We start from the raw sequence: 15,049 nt of genomic DNA on the forward strand, positions 1-15,049 counted from the left end.
CTCCATAATCTCCCTAAATGTGAACGGACTGAACAATCCAATCAAAAGACACAGAGCAGCAGGCTGGATTAAGAAACACCACCCATCATATGTTGCCTCCAAGAGACATACCTCACTGCCAAAGACAGAAACAAATTCCAAGTGAAAGGATGGAAACAAATTTTCCACTCCAATGCACCATGCAAAAAAGCAGGAGTAGCAATCTTAATCTCCGATAAAATTAACTTCTCAGTAAAATCAGTACATAAAGATAGAGACGGCCATTTATATTAGTAAAGGGTACAATCCATGCCCATAATATTACAGTTATAAACATCTACTCCCTCAACACGGGAGCACCCAAATTCATCAAACAAACTCTTTTAGAATTACAGAACAAGATAGACTCAAACACAATCATTGTCGGTGACCTCAACACTCCACTCTCAACAAAAGTTAAGCAAAGACACCATCGACTTAAATGACACCATAGCCCAGCTGGGCTTAACAGATATACACAGAGTCTTCCACCCAACGGCGAAACTTTTTACATTTTTCTCAGCAGCACATGGAGCACACTCCAAAATAGATCATATAATAGTTCATACAGAAAACTTAAGCAGATACAAGAGGTCTGATATAATCCCATGCATCCTATCAGACCACAGTGGAGTCAGACTAATTCTGAACAATGCAGTCAAAGTCAAAAAACATTCAATCACATGGAAACTGAACAACACACTTCTGAATAACCCCTGGGTAACAGATCAGATCAGAAATGAAATTAAAAACTTCCTTGAATGTAATGACAATCAAGAAACATCACAAAGGAACTTATGGGACACAGCAAAGGCTGTTCTAAGAGGCAAATTTATCACACTACGAGCGCATATTAAAAAGACAGAAGAAGAGCACATAAATAACCTTAAAAAAAACTGAAACACCTAGAGGAGCAAGAAAAAGTTAATTCTAAAACAGCTAGAAGGACAGAAATAACAAAAATAAAATCAGAAATTTCAGAGATTGAAATAAGATCTATTATACAAAAAATTGATAAATCAAAAAGTTGGTTCTTTGAAAGAGTCAACAAAATTGACAGACCCTTGGCAAGACTAATCATAAAAAGGAAAGGGGAGACTCAAATAAACAAGATTAGAGACCCCACGGGAACAATCACAACTGATTCCCAAGAAATCCAGTCCATAATGAATAGGTACTACCAGGGCCTATATTCAAAGAAACAAGAAAATCTAGTAGAAATGGATGATTTCTTAAATAAATATAGGCTACCCACACTGAACAACAATGAGGTAAACAAATTGAACAGACCAATTTCTTACAATGAAATTGTGGAAGCAATCAGGGAAATGCCAACCAAAAAAAACCCAGGTCCAGATGGTTTCACTGTGGAATTCTACAAGACATTTAAAGATGAAATAACACCTATACTCTTGAAACTCTTCTGAGAAATACAAACAGAAGGAGCAATACCAAACTCATTTTATGAAGCTAATATTACTCTCATCCCCAAACCAGGGAAAGACCCAACAAAAAAAGAAAACTACAGACCTATCTCTCTAATGAACACAGATGCAAAACTCCTCAATAAAATATTAGCCAACAGAATCCAGAAACAAATTAAAAAAATCATACACTATGATCAAGTGGGCTTCATCCCACAAATGCAAGGCTGGTTTAACATTCGCAAATCAATCAATGTAATACATCATATCAATAGAGCTAAGGATAAGAATCATATGATAATTTCTCTGGACGCGGAGAAGGCATTTGACAAAAGGCAACATCCATTCATGTTGAAAGCACTAGAAAAAAAAGGAATAAGAGGTACATTCCTCAAAATAGTGAAAGCCATATATGAAAAACCTACAGCCAGTATTATACTAAACGGTGAAAGACTGGAACCATTCACCTTAAAATCAGGAACTAGACAGGGATGCCCACTCTCTCCACTTCTCTTCAATATAGTGCTGGAACCCTTAGCCAGAGCAATAAGGCAAGAAAAGGACATCAAAGGGATCCACATAGGGAAAGAAGAAATTAAACTATCCCTATTTGCAGACGACATGATCCTCTACTTGAGTGACCCAACAAACTCCACTCCCAAACTACTAGAATTAATAAACCACTTTAGCAAAGTGGCAGGATACAAAAATCAACCTTCAGAAGTCAGTAGCCTTCTTGTACACCAACAATACACAAACAGAAGGCCAAATCAAGAAAATGATCCCATTCGCAATAGCCCCCAAAAGAATAAAATACTTAGGAATATACTTAACCAAAGAAGTAAAGGAATTATTCAATGAAAGTTATAAAAACCTAACGAAAGAAATTAAAGAGGACACTAGGAAATGGAAAGACATCCCATGCTCATGGCTAGGGAGAACCAACATAGTGAAAATGGCTATACTGCCAAAACTGATATACAAATTCAATGCAATCCCCATCAAAATCCCAAAGACATTCTTTATGGAAATTGAAGATATAATCCAAAGATTCATATGGAACAAGAAAAGGCCTAGAATGCCAAAACAATTCTAGGCAAAAAGAGCAATGCTGGTGGTATTACAATACCAGACTTCAAGCTCTACTATAGAGCTATAGTAACAAAAACTGCTTGGTACTGGCACAAAAACAGACCAGAAGATCAGTGGAACAGAATAGAAGACCCAGAAATAGAACCATACAACTATAGGCAACTTGTATTTGACAAAGGAGCCAAAGATATACAATGGAACAAACACAGTCTATTCAATTATTGGTGCTGGCAAAAGTGGGCAGCCACATGCAGAAAACTAAAAATTGACCCTAGCCTTTTGCCATGCACAAGCATTAACTCAAAGTGGATCAAAGACCTCAACGTCAGACCGAAAATCCTGAAACTGCTACATGATAATGTAGGAGAGACACTGGAACTCATAGGCACACGCAACAGATTCCTGTACAGAATCCCAGGGTCACAACAGATTGGAGAGAGACTCGATAAATGGGACTACCTAAAAATAAAAAGTTTCTGTACAGATAAAAACATAGTAGCAAAAGTAGAGAGACAGGAAACCAACTGGGAAAAGATATTCACCAACAATACATCTGACAAATGCTTGATATCCAGTATGTACAGGGAACTCAAGAAACTAATCCCCCGAAAACCCAATAAACCATTCACTAAATGGGCAAGGGAACTAAAGAGAGACCTATCAGAAGAAGAGATTAAAATGGCAGAAAAACATATGAGAAAATGTTCATCATCTATGGTCATAAAGGAAATGCAAATAAAAACAACCCTAAGATACCATCTTACCCCAACAAGAATGGCCAAGATTTTGAACTCAGACAATGACAGTTGCTGGCAGGGTTGTGGAGAAAAAGGAACCCTACTGCACTGCTGGTGGGATTGTAAACTAGTTCAGCCACTCTGGAAAGCAGTGTGAAGGTTCCTTAAAGAACTGAAAATTGACCTTCCCTACGATCCCGCCATACCACTTCTGGGCATCTATCCTGAACAGCATGACCCAGGATATGATAAGGACGCCTGCTCAGCTATGTTCATCTCTGCACTATTCACAATAGCCAGGCGATGGAAACAATCCAGATGCCCTACTGCAGATGAATGGATACAGAAAATGTGGTATATATACACAATGGAATTCTACATAGCCAACAGACAAGATAAAATAATGGCATTCACAGGGAAGTGGATGAATCTAGAGTGAATCATGCTGAGAGAGACAAGTCAAGACCAAAGGAACAAAAGGCACATGGTATCCTTAATATGTGGTTATTAAATCCAAAGTGTACAAGAGCGAGGACTCAATAACTGCATACCCAAAGCAATGGACGTGGTAATGGAAATACAAACATAACTATACAGACAAAAAAACCTATGCCTCCAAAGTTCCTCTGTCAGGCTTCCCCTACAGTTCTCTGAATATTATCCCTAGGATTTTGGTAGCTACTCAGTAGAATTCCAAAACGTTTCAGTTTGGAGTCACTCAATTCCAAATTGCTGCCTGCTCCAATGCATTTATTTAGTTATCTTTACCAGACAGGTTCTCTACTACTTGCACCATGCACCCAATCCCTTCTGCTTGAACTATTTTCTGAATAGGGTCTCTTGATGCCCAGGCAGTCCCGGACCATGGTTCTCTTATTTATGCCTCCCAGATAGCTGGAATGTCAGGTTCATACCAATGTGACCTGATTATTGGTTGAGATGGGAATCTTGCAGATTTTTCACCATGGAAAAGATCTCCAGATATTTGCCTCCTGAGTAGCTGAGATTATAGGCACTGTGCTCAGCTTTAAAATTTAGCATGCCAAAATGTATCTTCTTTTTTGTGTGGGTCATGGGGCTTGAACTTGGCCTGGACACTGTCCCTGAGCTCTTCAGCTCAAGGCTACTGCCCTATCCCTGGGCCTGGGCACTGCTCCTGAGCTCTTCAGCTCAAGGCTACCACCCTACCCTGAGCCAAGCCCCACTTCCCATTTTCTAGAGGTTAATTGGAGATAAGAGTCTCAGGTCCTTTTGTGCCCGAGCTGGCTTTGAACCTTGATCCTCAGATCTCAGCCTCCTGAGTAGCTAGGATTACAGGCACAAGCCACTGCACCAAACCCAAAATTTACCTTCTACCAGACACAAATCTTAGCTGAAATCAAGACCAAGATTACTTAAATTATCCAATTGTAGCTGAAATATTGGGTATATATACACATCCATCTAGATTTAGAAATAGCTAAATGCAAAGTAAAGCACTTGCAAGACCAGAGGAACAGTGGGTACAAAGCTGAAGTACCTTACAATGATATTGTCATCTGAGAAGCCTATGAAAATGCAGAGAGAAAAGCAAAGTATCACGAGCAAAGACTTTTATGTGGAACACTCATTGAAAATACTTAGGAACTTGGAGCCAAGAACTGGTGGCTTCAGCCTGTCATCCTCAAGAGACTACTCAGGAGACTGAGATCTGAGGATTGTGGTTTGAAGCCATCCCTGCTGAGAAGACAAATCTGTGAGACCCTTATCTCCAAGTAACCAGCAAAATGGCAGAAGTGGAGATGTGGCTCAGGTGGTAGAGCACCAACCTTGAGTGAAAAAGCCAGCGTAAGAGCATGAGGCTCTGTGTTCAAGCTCTAACACCAGCACAAAAGTAAAATAAGAAAAATAGAATAGAATAGAATATTCAGGAATGTGTATCTCAAAAGCAGTGATTTTTCTGTGCCCATGAACAGCGGTGAGTGTGATTTCTCACTCTCACTTGGACATTTACATCCCACTTAGGGGTGTGTGTGTGTGTGTGCAGGTGATACATCAGACTACTTTTGTTGAAGGTGACCTTGAGACATCTACATTCTTTCTCTCTCTGGTATCTCACAGCGTAACCCCACTGGTCCTCTCTTTACAGCAGACATGACTTGGGGAGGCCCCTCGCTGAGAGATCACATTTCATGCGAATCTGAATCCCTTTTCTTTTCCACCTCTCTCACTTTCACCTTGGTAGCCCCTCAGCCCCATGGCATGGCCAACCTCATGGGGCTGCCCATACATCAGAGACCTGGCAAATTCAATGAATTATAGGCTGAACAGTACCTGTCGGTCCTCTGCTTGGCCTGGCATCGATACCTATTCAGACAGGGGAGACAATGAGGGGCAGGTAGTGTAAGATGGCCGCATCATTCAAAACATTCATTCTGGCATTTCTTCTACATCAGTGATATTCTACTGGGATCCCTAGAGAAACTAGTATCAAAACTCCTCAAAGCTGGTGAGAGTTCAGTGCCTTCTGAGTAAGTGTGCACACATTTTTCTTAGAGGCTCAAATGGAGCACCTCGCTTATCTGCGTTTTCTCAGTTACTGAGATGACTGAGCTCTTGAACAGAGTTGAGCTCAGCAAGGCGAGACTTTCAGAGTGCATGTGATCTTGGATCTTCCTTCAAGTCACCATACTACTGGCTGACATTATTAGAGGTTACGAAGATTAAATGAGAATGCAGATACACTGGTTGCAGCGCAGAATTTGGCCTGGGGTCAACACTGGCTGGGAACCAGCAACTGTTTCTAACTCAGGAGAATGAACTGTCACTAATGCCTGAGCATGCCACACAAAGAATACAATGTCTGTTGGTCCTAACCCTCGACTAATCAAAAGCTTTTCAGGTGTGACCTTGAGCATTTTATACACGCCACAACTGAAGAGAAAGAAAATGAACCCCTAAAGGTGTTGACCTAAACCGTGCTTGCCGCCCAGAGCTTGTTGCTGACTATCTGTTGGCATGGAGGCAGTGGGTGGGAAGCCTGTCTTCCTCTCCGGGGATCTCTGCCCACAGTGCTCACCTGAGCAGATGGCGCTGGCATCCTCATGGTGCCCGCAGTTGTGGGAGAACCACCCGTTGTGCGTGCATTGCCACACACGTGCTTCATTCCCTGTGCACCTCACATCATCTAGCAGGATGTGGCCAGTTCCGCCATCGAAGTAACTCTGAGTCGGGGCCGACATGGCTTCACCACAGCCAAGCTGCTCACACACTACCTTGGCGTCTTCCAGGTCCCAGCTGTCATCACAGACAGTGCCCCAGGTGCCATTGTAGAACACTTCCACGCGGCCCTCACACCTGTGGCTACCATTCACCAGCCGCAGGGCCACACCTAGGGGGCAGCGAAATGGATTTCTCAGTATGTGGAGCAGTCTTCAAACTCCAGAACTCTCTCCAGGTTGAAAATGTATGTTTGGATTTGTTGGGCCCTAGGTAGAATAGCCCGGTGTCCTGAGTTCCTGCTGAATATTAATGCCTGTTATTTATTTTAGAGTCCTTTTCAACTCTCAAACGTATCCCCATTGGTAGCAACTTCATGTCATTCTAGGAATAAGGAAACGAGTGCTCGGAATTGCTTCCTGTACCTGCTGCAGAACCCAAGAGGTTTGTATGGGTTCTGGAGAGTTTGTACTGAATTCAACCAGGAGCTTATGGGCTGGTAGTAGTAGTTAGAGATGATTTTCTACCTGAACATTTCTTAAAATTGGTTTGCCTTTCCTTTGTGGGAGAAGGCCCTTAATCAGGTTCTCTACCAACACATAATAGACAAGGCAAGACAGGTGAGGTCAGTTTTCTCTCTCCTCAGTGATGACAGAGGGCGGCGGTGGATGGCAGAACAGGAGTGTGAATTGGAGCTGAGAAGTCAAGTGTCAGTATGGGATGACATAAGAGCGGGACAAGTCAGGTGAGATTTATAATCTTTCTCCTAAAGGAGAACATACACTACATATTTCCTTCCGGGGAACGTGTGAGAATACCCACCACTCTGCCTTTCATCTTGCTGAATGGTGTTGTACAGAGCATAAAACCCCGTGTTGGTGATCACAGCGTCACTTCTGAACACTGCAGTCATGATGTTGGAGGAAGAGAGAAAGGTGAGCCCGCTTCCAGCACATATTCTTCCCAGGGAGCGCGAGGCAGCTGGCCGGCCGTCAAACACCTCCACAAAGTCGTACGGGCACCCATAGATGTCCTCCAGTCTGAGAAAACGAAGACAGCATCAGCTTTTCCAGAGGAATCTGAGCAGTAACCCTGCCAGCCCCTTCCACCCTCACCTCCACTCGTGGATCCACCTACCAGTCTCTTGTCTCTGGCTGGTGTGCCTTCCCCAGGGCTGCCCGTCTTCCAGATTCTTTCCCAGCTTGTCTAGTGTGTCAACCTCTCACCTTGAACCCTGACCTTCTCCCACCCACTTCTGTTCTACCTTGAGTGTAACTCTGGGTCTAGATGGGATGACCCTAACCTCGACAGTCAGTCTGTGCTAACCTACAGCTATGCCAGCTACGACTAGCCTCTCCTTTGCTTAAACAAAGCATGGTCATTTCCAATATATTACCTTCATAGCAGCTTAACACTATCTAAAATTGCCCCTTGGGTTAAGGTTTTATTTAAGTATCATTTGTTCTTCCAGATGATTGTAAGCCACATTCCCACACTGGAGCCCACAGAATGGGGGGAAGGGATCAACAGTAAATGTAGGAGACACAGTAATGGTCACCTGCCAGGACAAAATGTTAGGTACGGACGTTTGTACCTAACAGGAAGTAGCCTTTGATGCCCACATGATAACATCTCACCCCGTAAAATATACTCACTCGGTGGACATCATTACATTTGCACACCAACTAAATACTGGATTTGGAAGTTTACTATACAGAACATATTTATTCCAATGTGTGTGTGGGGTGAGAGGAGGGAAGAAGCCACCTACTTAAAAAGAATCCATTTTTAATTGTTAAGAGAAAGTGAATGATAAGATTTGTATGCAGGGCACAATAGTCAGTGGAATTAAAAAGGAGATCAGCCCTAAAGAATCCTGAAGCAGACAAGCCAGGTGGGTGGTGTAAGTGACCTCAGCCCTGCTTAACTTCAAACATAAACAAATGCATTTGTAGTAAAGGAAATAGAAATGCAGCTGCACCAGAAGCCGCCAACAAGACACACAGAGACAGGCAGGCAGGCATGTCTTCCCTCTGTGTGCCCTGTAATGCGCTTTCCTTGGAAGGCAGCCCTGGCCACTGGCCACTAGATGGCAGTGGCGCTCTCCAGTTGTGACAATTAAAAAAACACCTCCAGATCTAGCTAAAAGCCCCATAAGATGGCATAATTAATCACTCCCAGTTGAGAACTACTCTATATATCAAATACATTTTATGTTCTAGGAATCAAAAAGCAAATATCAATAGATCCGGATTTTTAAAAAAACATCACCTCCATTCTATTCAGCAAGTATTCTATGTCCAGGCAAGTCCTTTACTTGCACACGTCAAAACTATCAAAAGAATTTATGCTGGAATATCAACCATTAGATTACAGATGTGGGTCAAACAGCTATTTGGGATAGCTATTTTCCATAACTAATAGACTAGTACTCTGTGTCCCAAAACATTAGAACTGTCACCAACATAGATTTGAAGTATATGGTACCAAAATTCTCATATATATATATATATACATATTCTCACACGAATGAATATTTTTATACTACTCTCCCTGAATTTTTCAGTATATTTTGCTCAGAAAACAGTTTTCCCCTAATACTAGGTTATGTCCTCTTTATCTAAATAGAATTTAGTCACCATAAAATTAGCTGGATCTACCCCCACTCCACTGTCCACTCTTTGTATATATAGCCACGCAGACCCTCGACCACGCTGTGGCCAATACACACAGATGGAAAGCAGGAAAGAGGTTTGGGACACACTGTGAGACAAATGCAAGGAGACCATATGACCCGGATTTGACCTAACAGAGAAAGATGAAACTGGGATTAACCTTACCAGGGAAAGCATCCTTCCCCCATGAAAGGTTACTCATGTGCATGTAGTTGTGTATGAATATATGCAAGTGTATACAATTGGTACTCTATCTGCAGGATTTAAATCTGAGGATTCAAACAACTGCGGATCCAGAATACTAAAGTGCAGAATATGTGCAGATTTTTCTTGCCATCACCTAAATAATATACCAACTATTTACAATGGATTAGGAATTGTAAGTAATCTAAGGTGATTCAAAATATACAAGATGTGTATAGATTCTCCAAAACTACTGTCATATTGCCTATAGGAGACGTGTGCAGCTGTAAATCTGGCAGCTGAGATGGGACCTAAAACCAACCTGCGCTGCATACCAAGGGCTGGTTGTGTATACATGCTTATTTACACACACACAGATAGGATGAACACATTTGAAAACAGTTGATGGTTAGAGAAAGGTTTAGAAGTACAAGAGATGGTGAGAGGAATATGAAGAAACCCTGTCATTTGTAGCAGACAATCCAGTTAGTAATATGCTAAACTTCCTGAAGGGATAGGAGCAAGATATGATTTGTGTAGCACCCAAGGGAAGGATACAGTAAGTATGAGGAAGGGCAGATGTGCACTGAACTGGAAGAAGCTTGTGTCTCTGATGGTGATGGCTGGGGGAATAGGAACGAGGCCACGGGGCGGGGGGGGGGGCAGTGGTCGCTCTAGCTACCGCTCCATGGCTGTCTGGCATCTGTTTGTTTGTTGGCTGGTCTCTCATTGAATATGAGGTTAGCTAAATGTCTGAAAGATTATTATAGCTCAGATGACCAGACCAGTTCTCAGTGGGAATGCATAAGGATTTGTCCAATTGAAAGCTAGCGTGTTTGAGGAGAGCACAGTTCAAATCCAGACTGGCTATTAGACAGGCGAAAGTCAAAGCTGCTTACTGCACAGTGGGGATTGTCAGCTCTATGTGCAACGCCTCGGCCACGTGTATCACCCAGACACACTCCACATCAGTGGGGTAGTTGGTAGGGTACCAGGGGCTGGAGAAGGAGCCCGAGAGACTGGAGATGACTCCTCCGCAGGTGTCACTTCCTTCTGTGGAAGCAGAGGAGACACCCGTGGTTGGTTTCAGTTGTAGAATCAAGAATTTGAAGCCCACGAGTGGACTCACAAAATGAAAAGGGAATGTGCTGTTTTGGGGCTCACTGTGGCTTCGTGATTATACTTTTAAGCAGCAGGGGGGAAGGTGAGATACATACCACCAGCAGGCAAGACTCTAAGATTGATTGTGGGTACCACTGGAAATCAGATTAATAAACATATGTATGTGGCATGTGTGGGTATCTAGGCTGTGCTTCTTTAATACTCCCTTTAGGTTACTGTCATAAAAGCCAGCTGAGCTCAGATGCAGGCAAACCACCCACTGGTGAGCATTCTACCCCAATAATGCCCTCTCCTCACGGCAGACAGGATGGGTGGAAGTCCACACAGCTTCTGTGAATTATCAGAATCATTCTGCACAACACTTTACAAGGCCGATCTTTCAAGGAAGAGTTACCTTGTGGCACAGGATCTTGAGAAACAGTAGCTGCAAAAATCAAAACAAAAAAAAAATCAGTTGGCAGGTTAGCATCATGAGATCCTTCTGCATTGTGCTGGGCGAGCACCTTACTACTCTGGAGTTTGGCTAAATGGTGTGGACCCACACCTTTCTCCTTTCTTCCAGGTCTGGGATGGAGACTCTCCCTTCCTTTTAGCAGATACCACCCACCCCACCTTGCCATATCACAAAGTGTACAGCTACGTCATTTCTTTTTTCTCACATGTTTTCTCCTACCACGCCAAGAGCTGTCCTAAGACCGAGCGGCCAGTCACCCAGGAATTACCCACAGTGACATCACGGGCTCTTGAAAATGCCACTGTGTCTTTAGAAATGTTTCAAGTATTGGGGCTGAGAGTTTGGCCTAGTGGTAGAGAGCTTGCCTAGCATGCACGAAGACCTGAGTTGGATTCCTCAGTACCACATACATAGAAAAAAAAAAGCCGGAAGTGGTGCTGTGGCTCAAGTGGTAGAGCTCTAGCCTTGAGAAAGCTTAACGACAGTGTTCAGGCCCTGAGTTTAAGGCACATGACTGGCAAAAAAGAGAAATGTTTCAAGTGTCAAAATCCAGAAGATAAGAAACTGGAAAGCTTATGGGCCAAGATGGGGAGGGGTAGGTTGGCCAAGATTTCTCCCCGAGAAAGACAGGCATCAATGGGGAGACCCCAGTGGGTATTCATGTCCCTTCCTTGTCCTTCCACGGGTCCTGTTGGCTCTGATTTCTATGTAGAACATACTTCAACATTCACTAATTTATATCCTCAATATCAACCACATGGCCGGCCCAAGGCAAGGTAGTTTTGAAAACTTGTTCATGGCAATACTGGAACTAGCTTGGATTTTATACAAAAGGCTTAATGGGGAAGGAATTTGAAGCAGACAGCCAGATGGCTTTAGATTTGCCCTAATCCCATTGTCTGTTCCTTGGCCAGAAGCAGAGCCACGAAGGAGTTAGACACTCTTCACTTGCCCATCCTTGCCAATTTCCTTTAAGGAGCAATTTTTCTTCTGTTAAAGTGCTTAATATTCAGTACTTCCCTGGGATAACTAAACTGTAAGAGTCTTATTTTTTTAAATCTTCTGTGTGTACCTAAGTGGACATGTCATCTTCTGCCAATAAGTGGGATTACTGACTAGTGGTTAGAGAGAGAGACCGTCACAAATGGCTCCATTTCCCCATACCTCGTCTTATCCCATGACCTTCTTCAGCTAGCCATGCAGCTATGACTCTGATAAAGGGATATTATAGCTGGGTATCAGTGGCTCACACTTGTAATCCTAGCTCCTCAGGAGGTTGAGATCTGAGGAGCAAAGTTCAAAGCAGCCTGGACAGAAAAGTCCCCATAAGACGCTTATCTCCAATTTACCACTCAAAACCAGAAGTGCAGCTGTGCCTCAATATGGTAGAGTGGTAGCTTTGAGCAAAAATAGAGCTCGGGGATGGCACCAGGCCCTGAGTTCAAGCCCCATGACCAAAAGAGGTGTGTGTGTTGGGGGGGGAGTGTGGCTATTACAACAGAGAGAAATGAAAAGTGATTTCCAAAGTCTTTCTGAATGCCAGGAAGACTTGGGCACACCGTTACTTCATGAACTGAAAGCCAAGCCTCCCTCCTCTGCCTTTGATCAAGCTAGAAGCAATTCTTCACTGGAGGAAGAGGAGAGCTAGAGGAATTCGAAGGATGCTTGGCTGCTTGGTAAATCCAGAGACAAGGTCCTGTGTACTTCCTCTCCCCTCTGGGCTAATATATAATTTGTAGATTCCAGTGAAAAACGAAAATGTGAAACGATTGCCTAATTCTACTTGGGAAAGGTGATTCTCAACCTGTGGCTGAGCTGATGTGCTTACCTTTGCCAGCATGCTGGGAATCTCAGAGGGAGCTTAAAATATCATGATTGACTAGCAAAGATTCTCACGTGACTTGTGAGGAGCATCCCTGGCCCTGAGGACTTCAAAATTCCCTGAGTGATTCTCGTGTGCAGGCCTGGCCATGGCCCCTGGTGATTAGGTGAGAACACAGGTCGTATTTCTCTTTAACTTTGCAGAAATGGAAATTCAATGTCACACTTACGTGGGGGTATCTCCCAGTTCCCAGCATCTACAGGCAGGAAAAAGAAGTAAATTCAGAGACTCTAACAAATGAAGACAAAGAAATGGTGGCTTTCTGGCATGAGAAGCTCTTAAGCAGTCAGGCTTGGGGTTTTATAAGCAAGCACAGGGACATGACTTTCCCCTGCAGGAAGCTGATGAACAAGTGACCCTGGTATGTTTGTATGTGAGCAGCCAGCCAGGCTTTCAATGTCCTGTGGCTACTTGACTAAATGGACATTCATCTGTTAGCAACTGACTTTAGACTCCCTGGCCCTGCTTAGTGCATGACCTCCATCCATCTCTAAGATGCTTCGCCGAAGGATGGGAGGAGGGTAGGAGAGGAGGGGATACCTGAGCAGATAACGCCAGCATCCTCATGGTGGCCGCAGTTGTGGTCTGACCAGCTAGAGCTGGGGCACTGCCCAAGGTGGCTCTCACTTCCGGAACACTGAATGTTGTCCAGGAAGATGGGTCCAGAGCCTGGGCCAAAGGAGGCTCTTCCCGGAGCAGCAATGGCGTGTCCACAGCCGAGCTGTCTGCACACAACTGCAGCTTCGTTCAGGTCCCAGAGGTCATCACACACCGTGCCCCACGTCCCCTGATGGAGGATCTCCACACGACCTGAGCACTGGCTATGGCCGCCTGCCAGCCGCAGTGCTGGTTCACTTCCTAACAGAGAAGGAATTGGTATGTGACTTTGAGAAGTTCTGTGTAGAAAGTAACATCTCCCATGCTGGGTCTAAGACAAACACAAGGGAAACCTTTAAAATGGTTCCATTTTAGGCTCAAGCATGCTAGAGAAAGAGAGAGAGAGAGAGTGGGCTTGAATCCCAGGATTACTGTTCCCTGGTTATGTAATATTTGACAACTTATTTTGTCCCCCACTCCTCAGTGTTCCTCATCTATAAAATGGGAACTCTAGCATCCGCCAGTGAGCATGAGAATAAGCACAGCCCAGCAACCAGCATGTCGTGGTTACTGCCAATCTTGTGGTTATTAGGGAAATAGATTCCCAGCCACTTCTTTTGGATGAGTCTGATATATGTGTAGACTTAATCCCTGCAGGGCCTCAGACCACAGACCTAACTATGATTTCATGCAACCCAATGAAAATGCCTCTCCCTGAGTCAAAGGGCCATGGGCAGTTAAAATTACATACTATCTTCTGGAGATACTCAGGGATAGGATCCCCTTTGCATGCCTGCAGGCTCTGCTACTGGAGCCTCCTTTCTGTTGTTCCAACATGTCCAGCTCTTTCCCCATGAAGACCTTTATATGTTGTTTCTGAAATGTCCTTGGAATTTCTCACATGGCTCCTCCCCAGGGAGCCCCTCCTTTCCCACCAGCTCCACTGTAGCCCTTTCCCCAGGGAGCTCCACATGTCATCCTGCATACCCGGGATACAGGATGTCCCGAATAGTAAATAACCTCAGCTGTTTCTTAGCCTTCGTCTTTGTCCTCGTATCCACATCCACACCAGAAAGTGCATGGCATGGGATTATACTGCTTGCTTTGTGTTCTTACACTCCCTGGAGCCTGGCTTGAGCCAATGAATGTCTAGATTTGTAAACTTGGAGCTGACATAGCTTCCCCAAGATAGGATCTCAGACATCCCTCTGAGTGTCATATAAAGGGGAACCTTAATTAGAAACAAAATCACTCAAACTTCATCTAAGGTCAAGACTAGAAGTCCCATAATTTGCCAGCAATGTGCTTACCAGGTGAAAACTGAGCCTGGCTTTACAATGACTGTCTATAGTCAAGAAAACTCTCATTTGGATGGGTCTTGGATAGGTCTAAGAGCCAGTCTATGAAGAGTGTGAAATGGGCCACAAGTGGAGGGCAGCAGAGTCTCCTGAGTGTTGGGCCACTCCATTTCAGCACTCTGGACAGCTCTCAAGATGCCTGCTAGAGCAGATAGCTCTCAAGACTGTAGACAGAAGCTGATGATTATTACCTTATTGCAACTTGTCACATGGTTCCACCAGTGAGAAAATCTAGCAGCTTTGAATCAGGGCTGATAGAGCTTTGTGTGGGGATCTTTTAAACCGGAATCTCTGGCCTCTGCATATGGG

The 15,049-nt window shown here is 43.9% G+C and overlaps 1 protein-coding gene across 1 annotated transcript in view; it reads right to left on the reverse strand.

Moving 5' to 3' along the window:
* The window catches only part of LOC150053734 (scavenger receptor cysteine-rich domain-containing protein DMBT1-like), a 160,458-nt gene that overhangs the window by 22,390 nt on the left and 123,019 nt on the right, over positions 1-15,049 (reverse strand). The window contains exons 31-35 of the mRNA XM_090345507.1: positions 13,326-13,643; positions 10,227-10,380; positions 7,292-7,509; positions 6,428-6,641; positions 5,585-5,617 (exon numbers count right to left, since the gene is read on the reverse strand). Of these exons, the coding sequence (XP_090201633.1) occupies positions 5,585-5,617; positions 6,428-6,641; positions 7,292-7,509; positions 10,227-10,380; positions 13,326-13,643 (937 nt within the window). The remainder of the gene's footprint in view (positions 1-5,584; positions 5,618-6,427; positions 6,642-7,291; positions 7,510-10,226; positions 10,381-13,325; positions 13,644-15,049) is intronic.

Source organism: Megascapheus bottae, chromosome 15 (genome assembly GCF_031878675.1).
Source record: "Megascapheus bottae isolate mThoBot1 chromosome 15, mThoBot2.hap1, whole genome shotgun sequence".
NCBI classification, from domain to species: domain Eukaryota; kingdom Metazoa; phylum Chordata; class Mammalia; order Rodentia; family Geomyidae; genus Megascapheus; species Megascapheus bottae.